This window comes from Oryzias latipes, chromosome 24, assembly GCF_053564925.1.
Source record: "Oryzias latipes strain Hd-rR chromosome 24, Olatipes_Hd-rR_3.1".
Classification (NCBI taxonomy): Eukaryota; Metazoa; Chordata; class Actinopteri; order Beloniformes; family Adrianichthyidae; genus Oryzias; species Oryzias latipes.
In genome coordinates, this window is record NC_136260.1 from 19,073,567 (window position 1) to 19,099,815 (window position 26,249).

At 38.2% G+C, this 26,249-nt stretch overlaps 3 protein-coding genes across 5 annotated transcripts; 2 read left to right on the plus strand and 1 right to left on the minus strand.

Annotated features, from left to right (window-relative positions):
* The first annotated feature begins 2,432 nt into the window (after nucleotides 1–2,432).
* On the plus strand, nucleotides 2,433–8,712 carry drc5 (dynein regulatory complex subunit 5). Of its 3 annotated transcripts, XR_013654021.1 has the most exons (7): nucleotides 2,433–2,774; nucleotides 2,996–3,140; nucleotides 3,218–3,780; nucleotides 3,982–4,431; nucleotides 5,341–5,553; nucleotides 6,322–6,376; nucleotides 8,550–8,712. XR_013654021.1 is itself a non-coding variant. In XM_020714587.3 (6 exons), the coding sequence occupies exons 2-5, from the start codon at nucleotides 3,041–3,043 to the stop codon at nucleotides 5,527–5,529; spliced, it is 1,302 nt and encodes a 433-aa protein (XP_020570246.1). In that variant the 5' UTR covers nucleotides 2,433–2,774; nucleotides 2,996–3,040; the 3' UTR covers nucleotides 5,530–5,553; nucleotides 6,322–6,482. The 3 variants fall into 3 exon arrangements, 2 of the variants coding, with proteins under 2 accessions (XP_020570246.1, XP_004083482.1); XM_020714587.3 differs by lacking the exon at nucleotides 8,550–8,712 and having other exon boundaries at nucleotides 6,322–6,482; XM_004083434.5 differs by lacking the exons at nucleotides 6,322–6,376; nucleotides 8,550–8,712 and having other exon boundaries at nucleotides 5,341–5,647.
* On the minus strand, nucleotides 6,174–14,358 carry tmem151ba (transmembrane protein 151Ba). The gene is made up of 2 exons (XM_004083553.5): nucleotides 13,811–14,358; nucleotides 6,174–10,768 (listed from the first exon to the last, which is right to left on the minus strand). The coding sequence occupies exons 1-2, from the start codon at nucleotides 13,892–13,894 to the stop codon at nucleotides 9,332–9,334; spliced, it is 1,521 nt and encodes a 506-aa protein (XP_004083601.1). The 5' UTR covers nucleotides 13,895–14,358; the 3' UTR covers nucleotides 6,174–9,331.
* Nucleotides 14,359–16,549: 2,191 nt separating this feature from the next.
* nfkbie (nuclear factor of kappa light polypeptide gene enhancer in B-cells inhibitor, epsilon) lies at nucleotides 16,550–23,710 on the plus strand. The gene is made up of 6 exons (XM_023952786.2): nucleotides 16,550–17,360; nucleotides 19,225–19,327; nucleotides 20,047–20,257; nucleotides 20,482–20,570; nucleotides 21,130–21,378; nucleotides 23,045–23,710. Exons 1-6 carry the CDS (start codon nucleotides 17,041–17,043, stop codon nucleotides 23,105–23,107), a joined length of 1,035 nt encoding a protein of 344 aa, XP_023808554.1. The 5' UTR covers nucleotides 16,550–17,040; the 3' UTR covers nucleotides 23,108–23,710.
* The last annotated feature ends 2,539 nt before the right edge of the window (nucleotides 23,711–26,249 follow it).

The following is a 26,249-nucleotide window of genomic DNA, read 5'->3' on the forward strand; positions in this document are numbered from 1 at the left end:
CCATTATCTTTACAAGTTTTCAACTCTTTCATGTTGCTTTTTTCTACGTGTTCTGGGTTGATATTTAAAATCTTCGCTTCGATTAGTAGCTTAAAGTATTCAAACACACAGACTTTGTGATTTTTCTACTAGAAATGTTCCCAACTAACAGACACAGCATGGGCGTATGGAGTGGTTTTTGTGCCATTATTCCAACTGTAACTTTCACATTTTTTAGCGTAAAACTTAAAAAAAATTGTGCTAAAAAAAAAATATTTCGCACTTGAAACAGAAAAACGAACTAGAAACTCAAAAATATGGGGGGGGGACAATTCTCAATCCAGAGCACCGTCTGACATACGTGCCACAAAAGCCAGCCAATCACAGACATCACCCTTTCACGCCCATGTCTGTGATTGGCTGGCTTTTGTGGCACATTTGGAACATAGTTTAAAGTTTCAAGTGTATTTTTCTGTTTCAATTGCAAACTATTGTTTTGAGCACACAAAACTTTTAAATTTTATGATCAAAACAGTGGCTGTTGCGCTCACAATAATGGCATTATAATCCCTCCATATGGGCATGTTTTTAATTCCACTTAATGCTTTCATTTTAACTTTAAACATAGCTTAAAAACACAGTTTTTATATTTTAGTCCTTTAACAAGATCTTTAATTTATATTTATTTTATTATAATCAAGCTGGTTCCGTTTCTAGGCTTAAAAAGTAAATAAAGAAAAAAAACATATATATATATATATTAAAGTGGTGCATTTCTGAATTTAGAAAAGTAGATTTTATTGCCAGAATGGTGGGGGGGGGGACTCATATTTTAAACCCCACTATTTACGCTAAAGTAGATTTTTCAGAACAGTTCTTGATACGAAAATGGTTAATTTTTTATGTATTCTAGCAGAAAAAATAAATCAAATTTTAAAGTTACAAAATGATACACAAACGTGAGTCCACTCACTGATTTGAGCGCACAAAGACGGCCGTCACCGTGTGAGTTTGCCTCTTGATGTCATGCCCTGCCATTAAAGCTGCAGTGCTGGGGAGGCCGTTCCTGCCCCCCCTGATATCCCATGGAGGACAGTGATGGACTGCCTCAAGGCTACAGTTGGAGCCCTTCATTACTCCGTCTGACCCAGCATCAGTTCTGCATGCGCTCATGATGCCAATAACAGGCTCAACTGCTGTGCCTGAATATGAGAAATACACATGATGCATCCTGCATTCACCTCATTTCTCTCCGCTTTGAAAAGCAGTCTGTATTTAAAAAGGCATCCCTAGTTTTATTGTAAAAGAAACTTTGGGTGCTAAAGCCAAAAATCTTCCATTAGGTTTTAAGAAATTTTATATTTTTAAGAAAATGTTTATTTACGATAACTTTTAATGTTTGTGGATATTTTCATTCTTTTCTTAACCCTTAATTTCCCCTGATTTTTATCCGGATAATTTCTCGCAATTACAAATGTTATTCTCTTTTCTCGAACTGTTTGACTACAACAAAAACATTTTTTGCCAACTTTGTTTATGTGTATAAATAATTCTTATGAGAAAAAAAGCTGTATTTTCTATGAACAAACTCAGCATGTATGCATTTTTCCCCGCCTGAAATGGAGCTAAGCACCTGCTTCATGTTGTTGTTTACATGACAGATGGATTCACTCAAGTGATTTCTCATCCAAAAGGCACATGATCCATTTCCAAGGCCCATCTGGTAGTTTATTAGTCTGTGCTTTTCTCTGAGATCATCTCATTTTGGCCTAATGCAAGCCCTCCCTATTGTCAATATTACCAGTTTTTGCTTTTCAAATGACTAAGGATTCATTTATGTACATAATTTATTTATTTTAGTTTTATTACATCTATAAATAAAAACTGAATTCAGTAATTATTTGAAATTTAATCAATTTGTGCACGACTTGATTCATATGAACATAATGTGTTAATACATATTTTTTCCTATACATATGCAATTTATATTATTTAAAGTGCTTCTTACGATTAAAACAAAGTTAAAATCATTTTGTGTAACATTCAAAACTGAATAAATGTTGTAGCTGTTTTTTTATTTAAATGGCAACATTTGATATTTGATCATTTTTATATTTTATTATTATTATATATTTCATACCTGTTTTAGTCCAAACAACATGCCATCAGTTTGAAGAACACAAAATGATGCACAATGATTATGCAATTATTCTTTCTGAGCAAAAATACATTATATAAAATAATTCAAAACTTTCAGAATTATATTTAAACATTTTTAATCAACCAAGAGCCAATTCCGTGCAAAGTATAATTGACATATTTAAGTGAATCTATATTTATCAATTAAATCCATTAATGAATTAGAAAATAATTGGTGTATTTTAAAGGAAAAACAATAACGCTAAAAGCACTTGTAGCAGCAGTACTTGAAGTTACTGTTCTCGCGTCAGAGGTTTGAGAACCCTCAAGTATGGCGGAGTTGTTCTTTTTCTTTTAGTTTGTGGTGTTCATATTCGACTTTTAAATCCCATAACAACGAATGTTGTGAGTCTAGTTCGAATGATCTCAGTCTACTCTCATTATCTTCAGCTAATAGACTCGTTTAAGGTATGTTTTGTGTAAATTGCTTGATAATTTTAAAGTAGCGACGGGAATTATTTTTATGTTTGTAGTTAGTGACGCTGAAGCTAAGATTTCCTTGAAGCCTCAAACTACACACGAATGATTCGATTTCCATGGCAACGACTGGAAGTTTCCATAACAGGACACGGGGGGCTTTGTTTACGTTCGTAAACGTGAGTTTATTTGTCTTCTTTTTGATTAAATATCTTTTTAATCTTACTGAAATGCACTTCAGATAATTCTTTGCGGTTTTTGTCAATATACTTTTTGACATATTTACGCAAATTACTTCTTTGAACTGAAGTATTCAATAGACCATTTATTTAGCGTTAGCTAGCTACTTTCTCCAGTTTCCAAGATGTTTACTTCTTAAATGTTTATTGTTTGTTAACAGGATTTGTATGAGACAGTTTGAAAGCTACAAAAATAAAAGATAAACATGAGGAGGAGGATCATTGCTGAAGATCCAGACTGGTCTATCACCACAGTGCCCAGTTTATCCATTCTCTGCCTGCAAATCATTGTGAACAACTTTGAAAGTATGTATAATTTTCCTGCAGCTTCGGTTTTTGCAAAAAGTGGAGCCACTTGACTGCACAGTTCCTCTTTGTTACAGGAAACCCAATATTTGAGATGCTCACAGCTGCCCAGAAGGAGTTCCTGCAGGAGAGACTGTCCCTTTCCCTTCCTGTCCAAGTCACAGCCAGCGTGCTCCCTGAGGGGCCCTACTGGAGGCGCTGTTGCCAGCAGAAGTTGGCCTTCTGTGATGTCTCTGTTCACGGCCACAGCTGGAAACGAATGTTTTTGGAGAAGCACTTGGAGAAGATCATTGAACTTTTCATCCCAAATGTAACCGACCCGCAGACCGTTCTTGATGTCGTATCAGTTTGTGAAAAATACGTCAAGCGTCTGGACATCTCACAGCTCCTGGTTCCTGTCGTGGAGCCTCAGAAGAAGAGCAAGGAGAATGATCATGACTTTCATTGGAAGAGGTATGTGCCTCCCATGGACCACTTTGACTTTAACATCCTGCTTCAGAGGCTGACAAACCTGGAAGAGCTCCACCTGGTTTATAGAATCAAACAATGTGGCATGAACTTTGCATGGAATATGTTTGAGATGACATACAGAGACTGTGAGACCCTCGCCAAGGCTCTTCAGTCCTGTAAGACACTGAAGGTATCAGTTATTCTTTGTGTTTTACAAATTTTACTATCTTAAAGGTTTGTTGGAATGAACTTGTTGCGTAGTTGAATGATTTAATGTGTTAATCCTTTAAATCTGGTCATTATCCTTTTTATCCTTAACTTTAAAGCTTTTATTTTGATGGCTCTAAAAGTTTCCCTCTGTATTCCGTCGTCATTTATCCTCAATATTAAGCTTTTCAGGCTCCACCAAAGCCACATGGATGACAGAAAGTGTCAGCTGCTGGTGAAACACCTCATGGACCACCCTTCCCTGGAAGAACTCGACTTTTGTCACAACAAGATTGGAGACGTTGGAGCCAGGGCCATCAGCAAGCTGCTCACCAGGAATAAACTGCAGACTCTTAACTTGTGCAACAACCTTATTAGCTGCCAGGGGGCCAAAGCCATAGCTCTGGCCTTATCTAAGAACTGCACTCTTGAGTCCCTTAATCTGCTTCTGAATATGATAAAGGATGAAGGGGGTCAGGCCATTGCCGAAGCTTTGCTGAACAACACAACTCTACACAATCTGAACCTGGGAGGAAATTATCTGACTTCAGTCACTGCTGAGGCTGTGTCTAAAGTGCTCACAGAGAATACAACTCTGCAAAGCCTTAATCTGTCCTGCAACCAGCTCTGTGAGGTAAGGACATGTCCACGTTTGTTTCTTTTAACTGGAACATAAATGAATCGGTTAGTTCAAAAGGGGCCCAAGTCCAAGAGGTTTGTTTTTCCAGGAAATGATTTGAATTGCATATCTTAAAGGGGGGCTACACCAAATGATTAACATTTTACCCAGATTAAGCACCAGTTCATAGCTTCAAATGCTATAATATGAAGCACCTCACTTTTATAATTTCAGAAGACTAGCAAACTAAAGTCTCTGGACTTTGGCTCTTCTTGAATTAAACAGGGGCGCTGCCATATTGGATAACTAGTGCTGCCATCTATGGGATAAAACAAAACCCATGCAGGAGAGGCCCAAGTCCAGGAATTTTGCACTTAATGCATTTTAAATGTCAAGCATACATTACAACAGACTTGGGACTTTTTTGCACAAAATTCAGATAACTTTTTCTTTGAAGCCCGTAGAACATATAATATCTCTATTATGAAAAATTGTGGACTTGGACCCCTTTTGAACTAAACGATTCAATTTGTTCATCCCAAAACTCTGCTGCTCCCTTTGTTGACACAGTCAGGGTTGCTGCAAGGATTCTCAATTATTTATCGATGTCTGCAGAACACAGGCAGTAATGGAAAGAGTAGGAAGTGGGTTTTTTTCCCCCCATAAAAATAGATTTACAACTATCCCCTGCAGCTCTGCTGCCACAGTTCGTGGTATCTGTGACTGAAGTGATCTGGTGGATCAAAAATCATTCACACAGCAGAAATGAAACCATCAATACTTCTGACCTCGGTCCACTCCAGCTTAAAGAAAAACAAGTTCTGTTGACGAGTTTTAAAACTTACTAAGCTGAAAAAATGACCAAAAGGTGAATTTTAGTCTTCTTATGTTTTATATTTTTGTATTCTAACCCCATGTCTGCAGGTTGGAGGTGAGGCTTTGGTGGCTGCGTTGTCACAGAACTCCACTATAAAAGAATGTGACGTCCACCTGACCCAAGTTGATGATCAGAGATCTTTCCTCATCAACAAGCTGCTTTGGGCCAACCAGATGTCACAGTTAAAAACACAACGAAAGGGGGACGCCCCCAAAAAAACCTTTGCTCTTAACTGAAGTTTTTGAACACCAAGATCTAAGGTTAGACATGACTTTGTTTTCTTTATTCCCACCCATTCCTCTTCAAGGCCCTCTTTTGATTTATTCCTAATAAACAAAAAAAACTGCTTCACAATCTAACAGTGTTTTGCTGTTAAAAGATAACCACAAATTCATCTTATGAACATATTTTTTAAATTCTAAGTCAGCAGTTTTCTAATAATGAAAAAATATAAGCATATAAGATATAAGCTAATTCTAGTGCTGATTCAACTCTAGAATAATAAACAATCATCTGACACTCTATGAAATTTTATCATTTCCATATTTTAATAAATATTCTGATGCATATCTGTGGATAAAATAAGCCTGTTGGAGTTCTTAACTTTCCTTTGGGAGCTTTCCTCTTGAGAGAGGATCAAGCTGTTGATGATTTATGGCTGGTATTGGAAACAAAGAAAACATTTTAATACTCTGTCTGAGACTCATGACCTCCCTACTGTCACATCCCAGTGTTTTGTAAGCATCATCAAACTTTAATCTTTATAAATGCTAAAAAAAAAGAGATGTTACTGTTGAGAAAAATGAACAAATACATCGATTTGCAAACCTTTGGCTTCAAATAAGAACATTTTTCTCTTTTTTTTACATGGAATCAGACATTTTAGTGAGCATTTCTGTTTATTGAGTGCTTTTAATCTGAAGATATTTGGTAATGAGTCCTCATAAAGGCAGCATTGTGATGGAACTGGAACGCATACAGACATTTGATCACATTTAGTATCAGTCATTTTTGTCATGTCTTTGCAGATTTTGCTCTCAACCCTTAATGTTTCTCAGAAAAAGCTGTTGCAGATCATAACAGGTAAAAAAAAAAACTGTCTATATCTATTTCTACTTCAAAAAAAAACATTTTGACAGTAAAATAAACCATTAAAAACCTTGAAATGTGTTCTGAAGAAGGCCAACAAGACATCTTTAAGCTTTTCATTTGAGATCTTCAACATGTTGCCTGCTTGTTTGTGTGTGACAGAAGAAAAGACATTCATCAAAATTCACCCAAAACCTTCAATTATTTACAGCACTAAACTTTTGTGGCCTCACAAACACGAGCCAATAGATCGAAAGAAATGAGCACAAATATCTATGATGAACTAATCTATTTGACTAAATAGGAAGTCATGACAAAATCATTTACTCTGACAGTCAACTACAGAGAAAACCTCCCATTTGCACATCCGCTTCTGAAAAAGACTCAACAGAAAGTGACTAAAAGAAAAAGTTTTAAAGGTTTTGTTTTTAGTGTCCTCCGTCCCGTCCGGACCCTCTAGAGTCTTCGGTTTCTGAGCAGTCCACGCCCCCCCCCCATAATCCACCACCTGCCATCTCAAAAAATAAAAAACGTAATTTTTCTTTAACCTTCAATTAAATATTACTGCTGTTTCTACACTGAAAACAATTTGATTGACTTTCTGGTTTTGATCTTCCTATAATTAATTATAATTTACATGTTTTGTACATCCAGCACCATAAACTTCATGAAATGATTTCTAGCTGACAAATATCAGGAAACACAACATTTTCCCTTTATAAATAAATGAAATACTAAAACCTAATAAATTCTAAAACGTTTTAGGCCAGTGTAATTACAAAACAGTTGCTATTCACCGCAAAAACACAGAAAAGAAACACTTTTATTAGGAAACAAATGAGACCAGAGAATATTTTATCCCTTACAATTATGAGTAATTGGCTTTAACTTACTTTTTAAGAGATTTTGTGATTTTTCCATGCATCTTATTTTGGCAGGAAACAAACTCTTGTTTCAAAAAAGATCTGTTTCATTCAATCTTGTACTTAGAAACCCTCCATTCTAGTGTAAGAAATGAAATGTTGCAGTCAGATTGTGTCCTGAGTTTGGGGCTTGCATAGGAGCTGACTGATAATTTAATTATTTTAAGAAATCCATTTTATAATCATATAATCGGCCATTTGATGAGACATAATACAGCGGTACAAGCGTAGCTTAGTTCAAACCTGACACTAACCTGGAATGTGGAAGTATGGCTTATTGTGTTCTCAAAAGTTCATATACAGTATTTTGAATTCACAGACAAAATGATTGAGCACTACTTTTAATACCAAAAACAGCAAAATGCATCACAAATTAGGATATCTAAATACTGAAAATCTGATCACAACAGATGAGTGATTGAAAAATTAGATAAACTAAAACATGATCAAATAAGATTTACTTTACCCCTCAAAAAACAAACTTACGTTAACCTAATTTTATTAGTTTCAACTACAATTTGAATCTTCAATTACAGGACGAGACTGCATTTGCTCAAATGACAGGAAGTCCCTTATTTAGTTCCAGTCATGTTATCAAATGTGACACTATAAGCAGTGAGTCCAGGCCTCCACCCATTTCTGAGTGGCTTTGATGTGCAGCAGCTGCACAGAACCGACTGCACAAGATCTGAGATACATTCTGAGGAAAATCAGATCCGACCAGCTTCGAGCTCACAGGAGAATCATCTGAACCAAAATGTATATCTTTATTTTCAAAAGCAGATGCAACCCCAAAGACATCAAACAGAATCCTTTTTTTTTTTTACTAGTTCTGCTTGTTAAGAAGAGAAGGCACTTAAAGAAAGAGGTAGACTAAATCAAAATATTGAAGACAATTTGAAAAAGATCTAATCAGCTAAATGACATGATGTTTTTTTCAGCTTGTAGAGGTGAGTTTATAATTGTGTTTAAGTTCTGGTGTCCTTTAGCCCTCTCGTGCTAAATTATTCACACTCCCCTGTGCTATATTTAACAAGGAAGGCAGTAAAATCTCTGTGCAAACAGACAGACTGAATATTTTATCAACACATGACATTTACAGCACTTTTTTTTACTTAAGCCAGTTTCAACAAGACTTTATTCGATAAATTCAATTTTGAATCGTGTTTATTTTGCTTTTTTTAATGAGTTTCGTGACTTGTCATGTCCACACGTTTAACAGTAACTAATTTAATTATTTGCAGCTGTTTTTTGTTGTTCTTCGGGGAGTTGGCTGCTTCTCAGATTGCTGCTGAGTCAAGCTGACACCGAACTGTAAAAACTGAAGGCTCACTGAGTGACTCGTCCCGTTTTCTTGGTCTGTCCTACAGTAAAAAGATGATTAAAGACCCTCTCCTATGAAAATCAGGTTTTTATCATGTTGTTTTTACTTTTTGTAATGATGGACAAGATATATAAAGAAAATTAATCTTAACACAGCATTTCTGAGTTTCCCCTTATTCAAATCAACGTGAATCAGGAGCAGATGAAAAAAATGCTTTAAAAGAGCATATTTGTGACATAGAAAATACGCTGGGCAGGCCTGAGGCTCCCTACTTGTAGAGGACTAGGTCCATGTACATCTTGGTTTTCCTCGTCCGAGCTGAAATCTGAAGTCTGTTTGGTTGGTTGTGAGAGGCTGTAAGCTCTCACCAACAGTCCCACCCACACCTCAAAGGTGGATTTCTAATGAACTACTGCTGCTCTGCAGAAACTGTGTCCTAGGAAAAGGACACAGGCATTTAAGTTTTTGGCTAAAAACTGCATAATTATCGTTAAAACACCACTGGGAACGCTAAAATGGATCAAAAGACGATTGGAGCCTTTAAGGGGTTTGACACTCAGGCAGAACAGTTCTTCATAGCAGTGTAATGTTTTTAAAGTTCTTGTTATTATATTTACCTCATAACTTGGTTGGATAGGTTGGTTTGATTCAATTGTAGTAGCTCATAAAGAAGTTAATTTCATGGAGTGTTGTGGTTCTGGCTTACAGTGAAGTCTCCACACAGGAGCCATTTCTGTGCAGCGAGCGGTGGTCATGATTCAGGCATCCCTCGTTGCGATGTACGATAAGAACCGGGAAGCACAGAGCGTCCTGATAGCCAGGAGGGTTCTCCTCGCTGCTCTGCTGGCCTGACAGGCAGCGGGTGCTCTCGCTGGGGCCCGACTGCTCGTTCAGGCTCCCGCTGCTCCTCCACAGGCAGCTCCGCCTGGAGCCGTACAGCCGGCTCAGGGAGAAGCGGCTGCTGCTGAAGGGGATGCGGGGGCTGTTGCAGATGCTGAGGGCGCTGCGGGAGAAGATGGAGGAGCTGCTGATGGCCCGATGGCAACGTTCACAGTTCTGCCTGTAGCTACCATAACTTCCACTCATGGAGTAGCTGTTGCAGCCCCCTGAGAGCTGAGCCAAATCCATAAGAACCGCCTCCGAGTAGCTGGGCACCAGCTGCTGGTTGGAGCGGATGTGCCACTCAAGCTCAGTACTGTCAATGGTGTTAACTCGAGGGATGTGGCTGCAGTGTGGACGCTCCTCAGATGGTGTTACTGGCACATAGTCAAAACCAAACAGCTTCTCCACGTGGTAGTGCACACAGGCGGTGCAGTACTCCGTCAGCACCCGCAAAGGCCAGGAGAGGGTGAAAGCAGCTGCCACCCAGAAAATGGAGTTGGACGCATACCAAGGAGGGTGATTGGGATCCGAGAAGACAACCATATACTCCTTAAAGTCTACATTCTTTAGGTGCATCCCCTCACGGGCCTCCATGTAATCATCTAGACCTTCGTTTTCCGTGAAGAACCTGGCTCGCTGGGTAAGATAGGAGTTTTCGGACTCCACATTGGCAAAGCTGAAGCACTTAGTGAACCTCACCCTGGTGATTGGGAAGCCCTCCAGGCCTAACAGGATTTTTGAGACATCCTTAACACCGCAATTCCCATAGTCAAACTCCGCCTCGGCCACATGCGTGTTCACTCTCTCGTGGTAGACCTGAGTAGAGGTGTAGGCATCTCCGTTGCGATACCGCGTCACGTGCCGTGTCCTCCTGACGTAGTGGTAGCTTATGGCCTTCCACCAGATGCAGGGCGTCGCCTGCTGCATTCGCTGAATGCGCTCCGCCACACTCTCCAAGTCCACTTTGTACTGCAGCTCGTTCCTGGCGTAGCAGTGCCAGCACTCCACCAAGTAGACCACATACAGCATGACCAGAAAGGCCAGGGGGATGTAGATGTAGCCACTGGTGCAGGGACTGTCGCTGTACATCATGGACTTTCCTTTGTAAGCGCTGTCAAAGGAAAGGTGGGTTACCTTGGTCACCTGGCACCACACTGTGACCCCGACACAGCTGTACATCAGCAGGGACAGCAGAAGGCATTTCCAGTGGGTTTCTTGACACAAGGATTTGGTCAGAGACTGTTTTTGAGGTTTTTGCTGCAAACAAGATGAGAAATAAAGCAGCTAGTCAGTAAAAATAAAAACCATTTCAGGTCAAAATTTGGTGTAATTTTCACGTTTATTAAATCTTAATTATAATGTCATATTTCAGAAAAAGCACGTTGTCTTCAGATTTAAATCCGAGTCTCTAAATGTGACTTTACAATAGTTTATCGCCAAGATACTGTAGCATTAGTCTGCAACTGGGACAACTTCCAAAAAGCATGTTAGCAGCAGCAAGGCAGACAGTTGGACAGACCTGAGCATCAGAAACATCCTGGCAACTATTTCAAAAACAGTAGTTAGACCTCATGGCTATACGGTGCCCCATGGGAAAACTTTTGATTATTTGTTTTGTATTTTTCTCTTCAGTGCTAGATTTGGCAGAACTGATACACACAAATTTTGTTTTTTTCTGTGTAACGTATTGATTTTATTAAGGCTGTTGTAAGACATGTTAAATTAAAATAAACAACAACAAATGTTTGGTAAAGAATAATTGTACAAAACTTGCATTGGGAAAAGCACTTTTGTAGCATGAAAAGTGCCAAAAAATAAAAGTCTGGTCAATAGCTGTCAACCATCTTTCAATGCCTTTTCATCTATAATGCATCTAAATTGACATAATGTGGCATTTTTAGAATTGAAATAAAGTTCATAAGTGGACAACCAGAAGTGATAGACATATAAAAAAGAGCTGCTCGTACATTTGAATAATTTAAAGAGATTTCTGCTTTGTAAATGTATTTTCATTTTTTATGTATGAGCTGTAGGCTGTTTCTTCATGTAAAAGACTCAAGCACACTTGCAAAAAAAACAAAAAAAAGATCAGAAAGGAATATTTTAGTTTATGAAACTACAGACATAGATGTTTTCTGTAAGCACCATCTGACAAAGAAAGCATTTACTTTAGCTCTGAAAAGCAGGAAAACTTTAATGGTTAAACATTTCTGGCAAGTAAATTTGCATCACAACAACAAGAGGAGAAAATGTCAAGCAATAGTCTTTAGGAATCTGTTTTTAATGTAAAATAATTAAAAAGTGAAGGGCAATTTTTTAACTTTTAGTACGTTTTTGTTCTGGTTATTCAGAAGCTAAAATACAAGAGCGTTAAATCTTCACTATCTGTCTTGTAAAAAAATCCTTTTTTTAATATTTTACTTTTATTTTTATTATGTAAACATTTTAATTGCATAATTTTGTTACATTTATAGGACAAAGCAATCTGGTGCTTCAACTTTTTTAGGTTTACTTTTCTTTTTCTGCAGAAATGACAAGTAGGGATTCTCTCCTGAATTAATGCCAAGTGAGCCAGAAAAAACAGGCATTAAACTCTGGCAGCATAAAGCCGATGCTATTGTTTATCACCTCAGGGCGCTGCATGCCCCAATGGATGCATCAGCAGCTCAAGAGCTGGTCACGCCCTGCAGAAACAGTGATCTGCAAAAACCCAAAGATGGATCATAAAATAGTAATTTGCCATAAATGCTGCAGAGTGTGCCTTGGAGTAACCACCACATCCCTTCTTCATTTGGCGCCAGACTCAGCAGTTGGACAAACCCCATCGCCGCATTGATCCAACATGTCAGTACTCCCTAACAAACATGCATAATAGATACTCCTTCTTCATAAAAAAAACCCCACATGAGATGCATGGTTCTGAGGTGCCCCCCTGAGGGAGTTTGGAGGAGCGTAGTCCCCTCTGAGATCCTGCAGGAGAAACATTTAACCAGCAGCACCCTCCGCCTGCTCCACAGCTAGAATCGATGCAACCTGACATACTTTGTGCCTCATGTTCCACTTGCTGTGTTTTAGCAGCAACAGAAGCTTTTGCGTGTTCAGTCTGCAGCTTTAAAAACAAACTTAAGACAACAGCTTCTGCTGTGAAAAGACTGCTTCAATATCAACTTAAAAGAAATATCTAAAGCTTTCCCTCTCCGACATCATTTAGAGAGCTTTTCACAATAAAAGTGACTCACCACTATGAATAATTAGTGATACATTTCACAAATAAAAGTCTGCTTTCTTTTCTAAAGCAGGAAAGGGGTTTAACTTTGGGTACAAAACACCATTTGTTTAAATATAAAAAATTAGTTTAGGCACCTTATTTTTGCAGGGGCAAACTTGCTTAAAATCTATTGAAAATAACCTTAAAAAAAACTTTCTGGACTAGCTAATTTTCCAGTTTTGCAATTCAAAATTATTTTTAAAAAATTTGAATAGAACTTAATTGATCTTACAGAGGAGAAATTCACCCTTTATGGCAGCTCAAAACAAAAAAAAGCTAATTACAGATCACCAAATATCCAAACAAACGAGCAAATTAGTAAATAAATAGATGAGAAAAAACTATGTCAGATTTTAAAATCTTCAGACAGCTTCCTCATGACATATGAAGCTGTAAGAGGATGGAGAGGCTGAAGAATTCCCTGTTATACTCACAAGTAATATAGTTTGACATAATAAGACCAGCTGGGTTACATAAAAATGGCTCTTGTGTAAGGATGAGCAACTTTTCCAGCTATAGAGTGTTTGACAGTGTCAAAAACTGGAGTAATTACATGTGATGAAGAAAAAAAACATGCATATTAAGGAGAAAAGTAAAAGAAGTTGTGGGTTTTAATGGGATTTAATATTTCTGTCCTCAAAATGTCTGGATCTTGAACATACAAGCAGACATTTTTCAGTGAGAAAACAAATCTTTGTTGATTCATTTTATATATGTGTCATTCTGTGTTTTTGGTTGGACCCAAATTTTTTATTATTTTTTTATCATTATGTTGTTTTCTTCTTTCTCTTTGCACCAATTTGGGGCAGTTTGCAATTTCGTTGTACTGTTGTACCAAGTGTGACTGTAAAATGACAATAAAGCTTTTATCTTATCTTAAATGGTGCATAAACCTCATTCTTTGTCTTAAGAGGATGCAGAAAATCAAATGGTGTTTCAATCAGGTCAAATCTGATTGCTTTAAAGTCATTTCTTTGTTCCATGCCAACCAAGAAATTCTTCATGTTTTATCTGGCATCCATGCTCCTTACCTCCTCCCTGGGGCTGTCAACCTCCACCTCTGGGACTGTGGTGGTGCAGCTTTCACTGGCTGGTGCTGCTGATGCTGGGGACATGGTGAAGACTCAAACAGGCGTGCATGGGTCTCCTTTAGGGATGGGAGCTGGAGATCTAAACCCCCATTTAGCATCATCCAGAAGAAAGCAGCTCCTTCAGCTCAGGTGCGCAGACCTCCGATCATGTTGCATCTGGAGACGACTGGAACCCAAACCTGAGCCCCCTCCCGGGATGAGCAGGCTCAAATGAAGATGAAGGCTGCAGAAGATGCGGAGAAAAGCGGTCTGCTCCTCTCCCAGCAGACGGTGGAGCAGGACAAAGAATCCAGATGGAGACACGTGCGCTCCGCTCCGACACCTCCGCGTAAACAAGACGCGCTCATTGTTCACGGAAATGACAGCAACGCAGAGCGGCGCTGCTCTGCTGCTGCGGGAAACCGCCCTCTGCATCCAAGCAACCGAGTCTGGAGCCCAGACATGCAGACATGAGCTCCCCCTGAAGTTTGCATGCAGATTATTACACAAAGGAAGGCCTCTGTTGCAAAGATAATGACATTCCCTTTAGAGAACATGTCAGAGCGACTTCATTATGGCTGAAAATTTATGATAATAAATGAAAAACACTGTCAAAAAGATGGAATCCTATCATCTTCGTTATTTTTTCCTTTTTATTTCTAATCAGTGTATTTGGTATTTAATATCTGACATGGTTTTTTGTGCTTTGTAATTTTTGTTGCATTATTCCATTATTTGTAATGCTTGAAATTCACCAATTAACCACAAATAATCAAACTCAAATCAGTGTACCTCGTCCTCAAAAATATTTCCCTTTGTTTGGTTGCATTATAGTACATGAAATTCCAATATAAAGATGTATTTTCACCATGTTCTAACTGCTGCCAATGATTTATTATTATTATTATTATTATTATTATTATTATTATTATTATTATTATTATTATTATTATTATTATTCCAGAGAATGTCTGTATTTTTAATATTAACCCTTGTGCTATGCACTTTAACATTGGGAGTTGGGTCATCTAGACCCACTAGACAGTGCGCTGAACCTTTTTTCTTCAATGATTTGTGATCTTCACTGGTGTCCATGGATTACATGAAATCTTTCCACCTTTATCCACCTTTGTCATGGTAGGGAGAACACGTCAATGCAAGGGTGGGGTCATCTAAGATAGCACAAGGGTTATAAACATTGTTTTTATGCATTTTCCCTAATATTGTATTTCATTATGTTACTGATATATTACGGATTATGCTTTTGATTAGAAAATAGAAGTTTTGGATTATTAGGCTTTACAAACACTCAAAAAATGTAACCCTTTTACAATCCTGTGAAACAGAAATTTAAACAAAAAAAAGGAATTGGTCATTCAGTGACGGTGTTAAAAGAAAGCACAAGTTGAGTAATAAGCTCTAAAAAAGATAAAGAAATGTTTAGCATGTATGAAATAACATTTTTCATTCTCGATTTGTGCCTCACTGTGTTTGTGTCTCCATAATCCTGCACAGAATGCATGTTTTTTTTTTTAATATAGTATCGATTGTTGACTTGAATAAAGTGGACTGAGAAAGCATAACAGCGTTAAAAGCAGTGGGTTAGGAGCAATATACACTTGGAAACACTAATTTTTCCACAATATGTCTTCTATATTTTATTTATCCTCTTGAGACCCGGGCTCATTCGGATTGCATTATTTTTAAAAAGTCAGGTATTGTGTTGCAGAAAGGCAAAAAAGATGTGCACACAGTTTAACGAGGTTAGTATTTATAGATTAATGCAACCTCTTAAAAGAAAAACATCAGCTTTGAAAGGCAAAACAAAAGATGCTTTTATTAAAATGTAAGAAAAAGTGTTACTACACATGAAAAAAGACACCAATATTTAAATCTCCTTACATTTACAGTCATTACCTACATACTAGCTTTTTTACATGGCAGTACTTATGAGTATATTATACGATTGTGCCAAATATGCACAAAAAAGTCTACTTTATATGAAACTACAAAGGATAACTGAAATGAATGATCCATGTTGAGGTGATGATCAACCCGCTCATTGCATAATTTGTATCATTTGTATCGTGTGAATACAAAACCTACATGGATCACATTTCTCAAGAACTCAAAAAACACTTTAGTCCCATAAAAATAAGTACCTTCTATGGAATTTTAGGAATACATATATGAGTGAAAATAAGATTATTCAGTTAATGCATTTTCTGAAACCTTGCAGATTTTTGTGTTTGTCCAAAGCGGCCAGCTAAATTGAACTTTCAGGTACAAAGACTTACTAAATGACCCATGTGTTTATTTTAAAGGTCTGTAAAAATAACTAAATATAGGACAAAGTTTTTGTGTCACATATGACGTGGAACTGCTTTTGACAAATAGAAAGAAAACACAAGAAAAAAACGTTAAAGGGCAACAATTTCGTTTCAGACATTTGGTTTTAGATTGTTTGAACTCAAACTCACTTTAAAGAAAATTGTGTTTTTGGTGTTTTATAACATGTTCTTGGCATTTTTCTGATGATGGAGGACATATATGAAAAAAATTAAGGTTTACTATCAAATCAATGAAAATGTATTTATGTATTACAAAAGTAAAATACATCTATTCTTTGACTTCCTGTCGCTGTATGAGAACTTTTATTATGAAACGGTGGCACATCCGCCGTGATGACGTCAGCCTGTTGACGTTCTTTTTTTGAACTTTATATGTACGCGCGTTTGTGGGCATGCGTGCGTATGTGTGTGATTTGTGCGCAGGGGGGATTCCCCCCTCAAAAGTTCTTCCCTTCTCGTCTTTCGTCGCTCGGTGCACTCTGCTTCGAGCTCGCGCCGTAACCGGATATCTCCCCGCTGGTGTTCGCTTGTTTTCGCGTCCTTTCCTCCGAGTGGATTAAGTTTCCCGAACTCCTCTTAAAAAAAAAAAAAGCCTCGGAAAGTTGACGAGTGTCCGTCGGGCCCGGTGTTACTGTTACGAGCTGAAGCGCGGTGGGTTTGTGTTATGAGACGTAGCGGCTCATTCCTCCGGCTTCACAAAAGAGCGGTGGTTTCCTCTCGCAGCTGCAGCAGTAGCGGGCTGCCCGGACACCGAGCTATCGGCGGCGGCACGCGCTAGTTAACTCCTCTGGTAAACGGCTGGAGGGGGGGGGAGCCCCGACAAGGCCAGCAGCTTTTGCCATGTCGCGCGTCGACCGTTGCAAAGATGACTCGCTGGAGGACACGCGCATAGACTCGGGCATCGACTCGTCGTACCGCGCCACGCTACACTCAGAGGAGCGCCGCGAGCCGAGCGTGGACTTCGGCGGCCCGAGGGACAAGTTTTCCACCGCGGATGAGCGCGTGGACTCGGCTTACGGATCCTCGTCCATGACCACGGACAGCCTGTCAGAGATGGTGCACGACTGGAGTCTTAGAGACGGCGAGGAGCAGCAGCCGCAAAGTCCTGATGAACTCTCAGAGGAGAACATTCTCACGTCCATCACGGAAGATGGAGACACGTAAGGCTTTTATTTTGTTAAATGTAAATATAAAAATAAAAAGCATCCTCCAATGACTTTGGAGGCTCCTTCACTTTACAGCTGTTATACCTTTTATTATAATCTGGATTATTTTAGGTGAATGCATCAAAGAAGTTTCACACAGATGTTTATGGAGATGCATACATTGAGGGGACTTGTCAGTCCGTTTTCCCATGAAATTCAGCACCAATAGAAGATTTTCTCTTCTTTTTCTATTATTATAAAAAAAACTCTGCTCCATATTATGAATGTGGATGGTCTGCTGTAAGGCGTTACTCAGTAAGAAAACAGAAGTGAAACAGATAGGCCTGGACTTCCCCTGCAGTTCAGACAAAGCACATGCTGTGAGGTAGCTGGATAGTTTGCTTTTCATCCAAGAAACTTGTTGATCAGGACAACTCAAGTCTGCATTTCCCTCGCCACCAAGTCAAACACAAGCCTGTGAATTTCCCAAAAAAAAAAAAAAAAACAGATCAAATGTCAGTGGATTTTTGCAGCTTCTTCCTTCTCCGTTTGACTAAATGATGCAGCTTTTTCTTTGTTTTTTTTCTTTTTCTTTTCTCTGTAAGGTCTGCCTCACCTTGTCCCGCCACGCCGTTCTGATAAAAAAAAAATTCGACTCTTGCAGCCAGAAACGGAGCATGGCAGAAGTTTTGCTGTGTGTCTGACCTCTTTTCATTTCCGTTGGTAGAACCACATGGTTTCATTCTCACACCAGAACTATAGATACCTGCTCAGAAAGAGGGGGAAAAAAAACACCTTCAACACATCACTCCAAACACTCATTCTCCCCCGTGGGAGTTTTCTTTTTTTCTTTCTCCCTTTCTTTTTTGGTCTTATTCATTTAAGGCCGTCTCAAACTCAAAGGAAGTTACTTGCATGCCAGAATATTTGCTTCCAGCCATGACTTTGGTTCATCTGAGCCTGCAGGCATTTAAATCCCTTCTCTCTGATGGAGCAGGTTTAATAAATAGTGTTTGTGCATTTCGACCACAAATACTTATTGGTTTGATCACATATTTTAATACTGATATATTTAAGGTGGCCAGGTCAGAAAATGTCAGGAATTACTTAGTTTAAAGGGGTTTTTTCTTTGAATTTAGATGAAATTAGTTAATGCATTTCACTGCAGCTATTCAGGAAAGCTTTTGATTCATTTTGGAAGAATATTTAAAAATGAGGATTTTTGTTGTGTTGTCTTCAGAAACATGAGACATTTGACATTTTAGCAGGTTAGATTAAAGGTTTTCATTGTGATTTTTGTGGGAACCGTTGGTAGCAGACGGATCACTTCTGGTTTCACTGTTTATTCATAAAAGCATGAGGGTTTTTTTGGGAGGGATTTGATTCAAACTTTTCAGGGTTTAACTGTAATGTCCAGCTGTTTGTGGGAAATTCATTCTCTGGAATGATAACATGATTTGGAGGTTTAATGTGAAGCAAAAACAAACTAACCTCAAAACCGTAGTGGGAACTTGTAACAATTAAATGTTTGCACGAAGCAGGAAATGAAGCTCAGGATCGGTGCTTAATTTAGACTGAGGAAGGAGGGGGAAAAAAACCTAAAAGGGCCCCATTTTTATCGTAACCTTTTATATCCGCTTTAGTTTTGTCATTTGCAGTAGCCCGACCGCCCAGGTTTACCAGTCAATCTCCTTTAGATGAGAACTTCTGATGCAAAAGTGGTTTTACCCCGTTCATTTTGTACTTCCTCAATGTAAAGTGGGTCTGCAGGTTTGTGCATACGTTCACACATCCCCTCTTAACACTTTTAAGTTAAAGCTGCGGGATTATGCAAACTGTGACAGTTGGGCTTTTTTTTTTTCTTCCATTCCTCATGCAGACTCTTGCACCTCGCAATCATCCATGAAGACACGCACATCGCTCAGGAGCTGATACAGCTCTTCCCCAAAGAAGTCCTGGACATCCAGAACAATTTATACCAGGTGAGCTCCGAGCTGGGAATTTTTCAGCCTGGAGGACTTCCTCATTACTGATGTCTTGGTTGTGTGAGCAGTGGCGTTTGCCCGTGTCTGTGCAGTTCCACAGAAGTGTTGTTCCTCTTTATTTGCAGTCCGTCCTCCCCGACGGCTGTCACTGTGGCTGGTTTTTGAGTTAGCTCACGAGGGACTGACACTGGAAACTCCCTCTTCTAGCTGGTGTAGAAAATAGAATGGCAGGGAGCTGCGACATGGTGGGGATGCGGGCACAGGAGTCGTTCCAGTCCTTCAAGAAGCTCGACGAAGGCTTCAGTTGAAGTGACGGACGGAGCTGTCATTTGGAAACATCTGAAGTGTGGAGTCAGCACTTTGTGCACTGACTCAGCTCTCGGTTGCCTCACATTTCCTTTCAGTCATTCTTAGATCTCTCCTTACTAAGAATTTTTCTTTTATTGCTTAAGAATCTTGTAAAGACTCAATGCTTCTCATCATGTGTCTTACGCAAAACTGATATTTAAAAAAAAATAAAAAAAGTAATTACGAAAGGAAAGTAGCAGAGGCGTCACGCTCTGCATCTGCAGCCCGGTCAGAGCAGCCGTTTGCTTCGATAGTTCAACTTTCAGTTTCTCCGATCTGTTTTTTTCCTTTTCACTCTCTCTTCTTGCTTGTGTCTGATTACACGTATGTTTTCGCTGCTTTGTTTGAACCCTGCTGGTGTTCTGCAGAGTCCTCTCCACCTTGCCACCTACCTAAACCTGACAGACGTGGTGAGGGACCTGACAAGGAAAGGGGCCAGCCTGGAGCTGCAGGACCAGGACGGGAACACGGCGCTCCACGTGGCCTGCCAGCACGGGCAGAAGGAGTGCGCCTCGGAGATGACCCAGGACTTTTGTCCCAGCACGCTAGAGCCGGTCCTCAAGATTCAAAACTGGAGAGGTCAGAAGAATGCCCGTCAAAAAAATAGCCTTCGTTCTATCTCAGTTTCTGTATCTAAAAGAAGTTTTTTTTTTTTTGTCTGAAATGCAACATTTTCTGTTGTGTTAACACTTTAGGGTAAAATGTGATACATATGTGATATATATCTATATAGATCTAGATATATATATATATATATATATTTATTTTTCCAAACCTTTAAATAAAGATGATTGTGCTTGCAGGTCTCGCTTGTCTTCACCTGGCTGCACTTAACAGGAAACACCAAATTATGAACCTCCTGGTGAAAAAAGGAGCAGATCTGAACATTCAGGTTAGTCCAACGCCTCCTCTACGGTTCATTTTTATAACACAGCTGATAAAACCAAATGAAATTTACCCCCTCCAAAACCGGACACTATTTTTAGTCTGGAGCTCCATGAAACCAATTCCTGCATAAACGTACAAAAATAATGATGTATTTTCTCAAAAAACAAATAATCTGAGTATATATTTACCACTTTTGTTCCCTTCAAGTGCCGTTTGCAGCATCTTTGGTTCCCGTTTAAAGCGTCCTGCACCTGCGCGACGCTGATATTGACACAGGCTGAGCTTTGGATTTCCCGCAGAATTCATGGAGACATAATTAGATATGAGATATGATTAGGCCGGTCAGCCGGTCTGTCTTAACTTTCTATAGATGGAAGGGAACGCTGCGGTCATTCCCCTAACTACCCCAGACATTCCTCTCTGTTTGAATCACCGTCCCAACATATCAGTCTGCGTCTGCAGCCATGAATCATTTTTGTAATTATCACCCTGCTATTTTGATGCCTGTCAGTGCAGCTCAGTGATCTGGCATAATTATGACATGAACGTCCGTTTTCTTGCAGGAAGGAACGAGTGGCAAAACGGCCCTTCACCTGGCGGTGGAGATGCACGACATCGCATCAGTGAGACTTCTGCTCAACAGGGGGGCCAATGTGGATGCTGCCATGTTTAACGGCTGCACGCCCCTGCATCTGGCAGTGGGGAGGCAAGACATCGCCATCGCCAACCTCCTGTTCCAGGCCGGCGCCGACACGATGCTGCGGAACATGGAGGACGAGACGGCGCTGGATCTGGCTGACGGCAACGATGATGTAAGCAGTTCATTTTCTAACGGGAATGATTTTGTCTAGCTGTTACAAAATTATTGGAACTGCTTCTAAAACTACAGGGGTCCTTCGTTTATCGTGGAAGTTATGTTCCATTAAAGCTGTAAACTCTGCGCCGCACTCTTTGTTCACTTCTCTCAGATAGACATGAACATTTGATCACTTTTCTCTGTTTTTGTTTCTACTCTCAACGTTTGAAACCTAATAGACAAATAGGTCCAGTAATGTAGAATGAAAACAAAGAAGATTTTTTAGAATCTGGCAGCCTAGCTAGTTTTTTTACTTGCCTTTGTTTCAAGAAATGAAGTTATCTTTGAATTAAAAAAAAAGTAATTTTATGGCCAAAAAATATCCAAAGATAATTCAATTAAAATCCAAAATGAATAAATTGATAAAGTTTTATATATATTTTTTTAGGTATTTAAATGGCTGGAAAACTTCTTTGGAGAGATCCAATTGGTGCAGTTTGCAATAAAATCACAAATCTGTGGTTATAATAAGAAGAATTAAACCTATTATTCTTTAATTTATCCTTCTTATTGCAATATTGTTTGGGTGATTTCATTTCCTACCTTTTTAAAAAACATGTTACTGTTGCAAAATACATTTTTCTTTTAACTTTGTTCTCACAGATCACCCCACTTTTCTCCTCATTACAACTTTTAAAGGTTTACAACACAAACATTTATCAAACGCATCATTTTTCTGCTCTATTCATGGTCAAAGCCAGCTCAGTTTCCCACTTTATTTCATTGAGAAAGATCAAGTTGACTCCTTCTTTCCGTTATCGCGGCACAAAAATGTTAAATGAATTTGATTATTCAACAAACTCAATAGTATTTAGTGAAAAAGACTGAATGAGAAGAGACAATTTCCTACAATGCAGTATTAGAGCCACCATTTAAAATAACAAATAAATGAGGGTGAAGTGGTAACGCCATGCTTTTACCAAAATAAAGTCAGTTGTGTAAGCCTCCATTAACATTACGATCATCAATGCAGCCATTTATGGGGGTGTTCAGGCGTTCATCATTGAAATCTGTGGGCCATAATGCATTTGGACCGCTGCAGCTATACTACCAATGACGTAAACGGTACGCCCGCCCGAAATCCACTCATTGTGGGTCAAGAATCTTCTTCTGAAAGAGCCCAGTTTCCTGCAAACTTTTTTTAATGTTCTTATATTTATATTAAAACAATGTATTAGTGTTTCATTATTTGTGAAATGAATGCTGAAGTAACTGCTTACAATGCATTCTGTCCCTCATACTGGCTCTTTGTTTTTTTTATATTTTTCCTATAAATTTATTGTTTTAATCGCATAAATTCTCAATTTATAAATTCTAAATTCTACAAGTTTATTTTAACTTTTTTTCCTCATTTTGAGTTTATTATTGTAAATGTTTGACTTTTTATTCTCATTTTATTCCTATAAAATTGTTTTTTTTTATGGTGGCCCTAATACTCCATCATACAAACGACAAAAGTAAAAAATCAGAGCAAACAAATCTTTCTTCACTGTTTGATTTTTTACAGGAATAGCTTCTAAAGCAGCTTCTGTCTGACAAATGTTTTTCCTTTTGCTGTTTGGAGAGACCTGTTGGTGGAAAGTTGAGGTAAAATGTGACTTTTCTGTGCCCTTTGTGTTCAGATTCTGGCAGTGTTCCCCTTTGATGACATCCAGATCTCCGGGAGGTCTGTGGTTTTGAGCTGAATCAGACCTTCAGAGCGTGGAACCTCGCTGCCTCTGACACCTTTTATTTGAACAGTTACACCAGATAGAAATAACCACCTTATAGATCGATAGCGCCTTTATATTTAGTTGACTCTAATATTCAAAGAAATATGTGCATTGGATGAATCTGTCAATTTAGCTTGATTGAACGCACACACTGGTGTGCGTGCGTGCGTGTGTGTTTGTGGGTGCATGCTGTGGAAATTATATGAACCACAAAGCCCACCTGATCGAGTGCCAACCCCCCCCCATCAAAATTCTACCTCTTTTATTGAATTTATTTTGAAAGTTTCAAACTGCATCGTCTCAGTTTTTATTATTAATGCTTTTTCCTGGAAACATTCTTGTTGCCTTAAAAGATTAATAAATGCAAATATAGGAAAATATGTATATTTTTTATCATTTGTCTGCAAATATTCTCCCTGCTTTGTTAGAAAGTAGTTTTTCAGCTTCACGTGTCATTTCTTTTTTTTTGTTGTTGCTTTACTAATGTTACTATGTTATCCATCTGCAAAAATGTCTTCTTTTTTTGTAATTACACTGGCAGTTTGTTTATTTTGTGATAATAAAAAGCTCATTGCATGTTGTGTTCTCTTCTGGGACAAAAGGGTTTGATAACATTTTGAAAAGCATGTTTGAAGTTTTCAGGTTTAACCTGCACACATGTGAACCAACCTTGAAGTTAGCTTTCTCACGACAACATCCTGCTTTTGATTTAATCGGTTCTGCTTTTATTTTGGTGCATCTTTTTTTTTCCTGCGTCTTCCTTCTTATCACTTCACAATAGGAGCCCCGGGGCTGCTGGGAATTCCACCTTGATTGATGGCTTGTGAACAGTCTCTGTAAAACTGGTTCAGGGTTTATTACCTGCATCCTTTAAGGTAAAGGTTAAATAATGCTTTCATGTGGGCAGAGTGGATTTTTTTCATTTATTCATTTTGTGATAATGGCAAGTTTGGATGCAGAAACGAGATTATTCTAGGAAAAAAAAAAAACATGCAGCCAACAAGTTGAGCACACCGTTGCAAAACTGTTCCCACTTCTCTATTCAAGTGTGGCCTGGGAAACTCTGCAGTGACTTCTGTCTCCTGCTGTGCACGGCTGCCAAAGAGCAATCAGATGTGTTATTTGCCTCTAGAGAAAACCTGTATTGTTCAATTGATGGTTAGCGGGGAATGCTTCATTACTACATTCAAGGAATTCTTTTACTTTATACACATTTAAAATGTGTATGAAATATTATTTCTCCTTTTCAGTAGAAATTAAAATATATAGTATAAAGTATAAAAATTCTAGAACATTCAGTAAATTGATGTTAAATTTGTGGATAAAAATACTTTTCTGTGGATTTTGAGTTAAAAGGAAATCCTACAAATAATTTCAAAAAGTTCACTGTAATGCATTAAAAAACCGGTTTTCTTTTAAAGTAATTTGATTGAAAAAAGGTGGCTTAACGCACTTTAATGAAGTAGAGACTGTTAAAGGTACAGTGCATTTTCCAAACAAGAAGCCTCATTAACACACGTGTTGGTTGTTTAGTTGTCTAACAAAACTATCAAGATTAATTAGGCTGCGATTTTTGTTTCGATAATTTTTGATCAAGAGAAGATGCAACAAATTGAGTCTGAGTTGTGGTGGAAGGCATTCTGGAGCAGATTCTATTTTAAAGACAACAATAGAAGAATAAAATATTATATTCACGTTTTTTCCCCCTTTCTCATCCAATAAAGTATTGAATAAAAAGTTTCATTAAAACTTTTTCTAAGAGCATTAGATTGTAAAATAAAAATGTTTTCAGAATGATTAAATAAAATGTGCTGTTCTGTATTGTCAATGATAGATGCAAGATGAAGAAAAATAGTGTTGTTACACCGCAATTCAGTTAAAGCATTATGTATTCTTAAGAATATTTAAAAAAATAAACACTATCAGTCAACTCTCCATTTTTTTTTGTACTTTTACTTTTTTTTTTAAGATATAATGAATGTTTGTTGCTTAAAAACTAGTTTTATGCAACATTATGACATAGTGGAGCTTACCTAAGGGTAGGCTTTTTATTCTTTATACCAATAAACATACAAATTGTAAAGCCATTAATGTTTAGTATATTATTACTTGGTTTTTAAAGAATGTTCATGGAAATAAATCATAAAATGTTGGCAAACCTGTTTATTTCCCTTGTGAGTGGCGACACATTTGCAAGAAACAATTTGAGAAAAACAAACCAAGCATTTATTGTGAAATTTGATGTGAACAAAAAAGAGATGTCATTTTCTACAGTTCTCCACCCTGATGGTATGATTCAGCTTTATTTGCTGGTGTAAATAGAGTCTGGGCTCATGGCTGAACCTAATAATTTTCAGTCTGGTCCTGCAAACTGACCGTAAATCTATAGAACAACCAAAGTGCAGTTAGAGGAAATAATCTTCTTGAGATGTTACCTTCTGATATGTTTCAGTATGTGTTTGACTTTCCTAGTTATATGAAATGTTAGCATTCGGTTTAGAAAAGATATGCCCTCTAAAATATGCATCTCTCTCGGACCATAAATCACATACTATCACATGTATACTTGTTTTATATGTATGCAATTCAACAATTTTCAGTTAAAAAGAATACTATTGATAAATTACTTCTATTTTTTTTAACCTGCCCCCCCCCCCCCCAATCAATTCTTTCCAATGTGCAAACAAACACAAAAGACTTCTTGTACCAAAGACCCTCAGATCCTCCTCCTCCCTTCATCTGGATGTCCCCACTGCCCGCCTTGTCACTATGGGGAGCAGAGCTTTCAGCTGCTCCGCCCCCCGGCTCTGGAACTCACTACATCCTGACCTCAGAAACATTGGCTTTCTCTCACAATTCACCAAGAAACTAAAAACTCACCTTTTCCAACTTGCCTATTTCCCCCCATTACTTGTTATTCCTGCCCATCTTAAATGTATATTTTATTATATATTCTATTGCTTTTAATTTTATTTTCACTTTTATGTACGGCAACCCTGGGTTCCTTGAAAGGCGTCTTAACAAATAAAATGTATTATTATTATTATTATTATTATTGTTATTATCATTATTTTGTACTGACTTTGAACTTCTTACAGTTACACCTCCACACCGC

Excerpts from the sequence above, each read along its gene's own strand:
- drc5 (XM_020714587.3), top strand. The coding sequence starts at position 3,041 with ATGAGGAGGAGGATCATTGCTGAAGATCCAGACTGGTCTATCACCACA. Across the intron at positions 3,141-3,217 it reads CATTGTGAACAACTTTGAAA|GAAACCCAATATTTGAGATG; the intron begins GTATGTATAATT and ends TCTTTGTTACAG. Across the intron at positions 4,432-5,340 it reads CCTGCAACCAGCTCTGTGAG|GTTGGAGGTGAGGCTTTGGT; the intron begins GTAAGGACATGT and ends CCATGTCTGCAG.
- nfkbie (XM_023952786.2), top strand. The coding sequence starts at position 17,041 with ATGTCGCGCGTCGACCGTTGCAAAGATGACTCGCTGGAGGACACGCGC. Across the intron at positions 17,361-19,224 it reads ATCACGGAAGATGGAGACAC|ACTCTTGCACCTCGCAATCA; the intron begins GTAAGGCTTTTA and ends TTCCTCATGCAG. Across the intron at positions 20,571-21,129 it reads GAGCAGATCTGAACATTCAG|GAAGGAACGAGTGGCAAAAC; the intron begins GTTAGTCCAACG and ends GTTTTCTTGCAG.
- tmem151ba (XM_004083553.5), bottom strand. The coding sequence starts at position 13,894 with ATGTCCCCAGCATCAGCAGCACCAGCCAGTGAAAGCTGCACCACCACA. Across the intron at positions 10,769-13,810 it reads TTGACAGCCCCAGGGAGGAG|CAAAAACCTCAAAAACAGTC; the intron begins GTAAGGAGCATG and ends TCTTGTTTGCAG.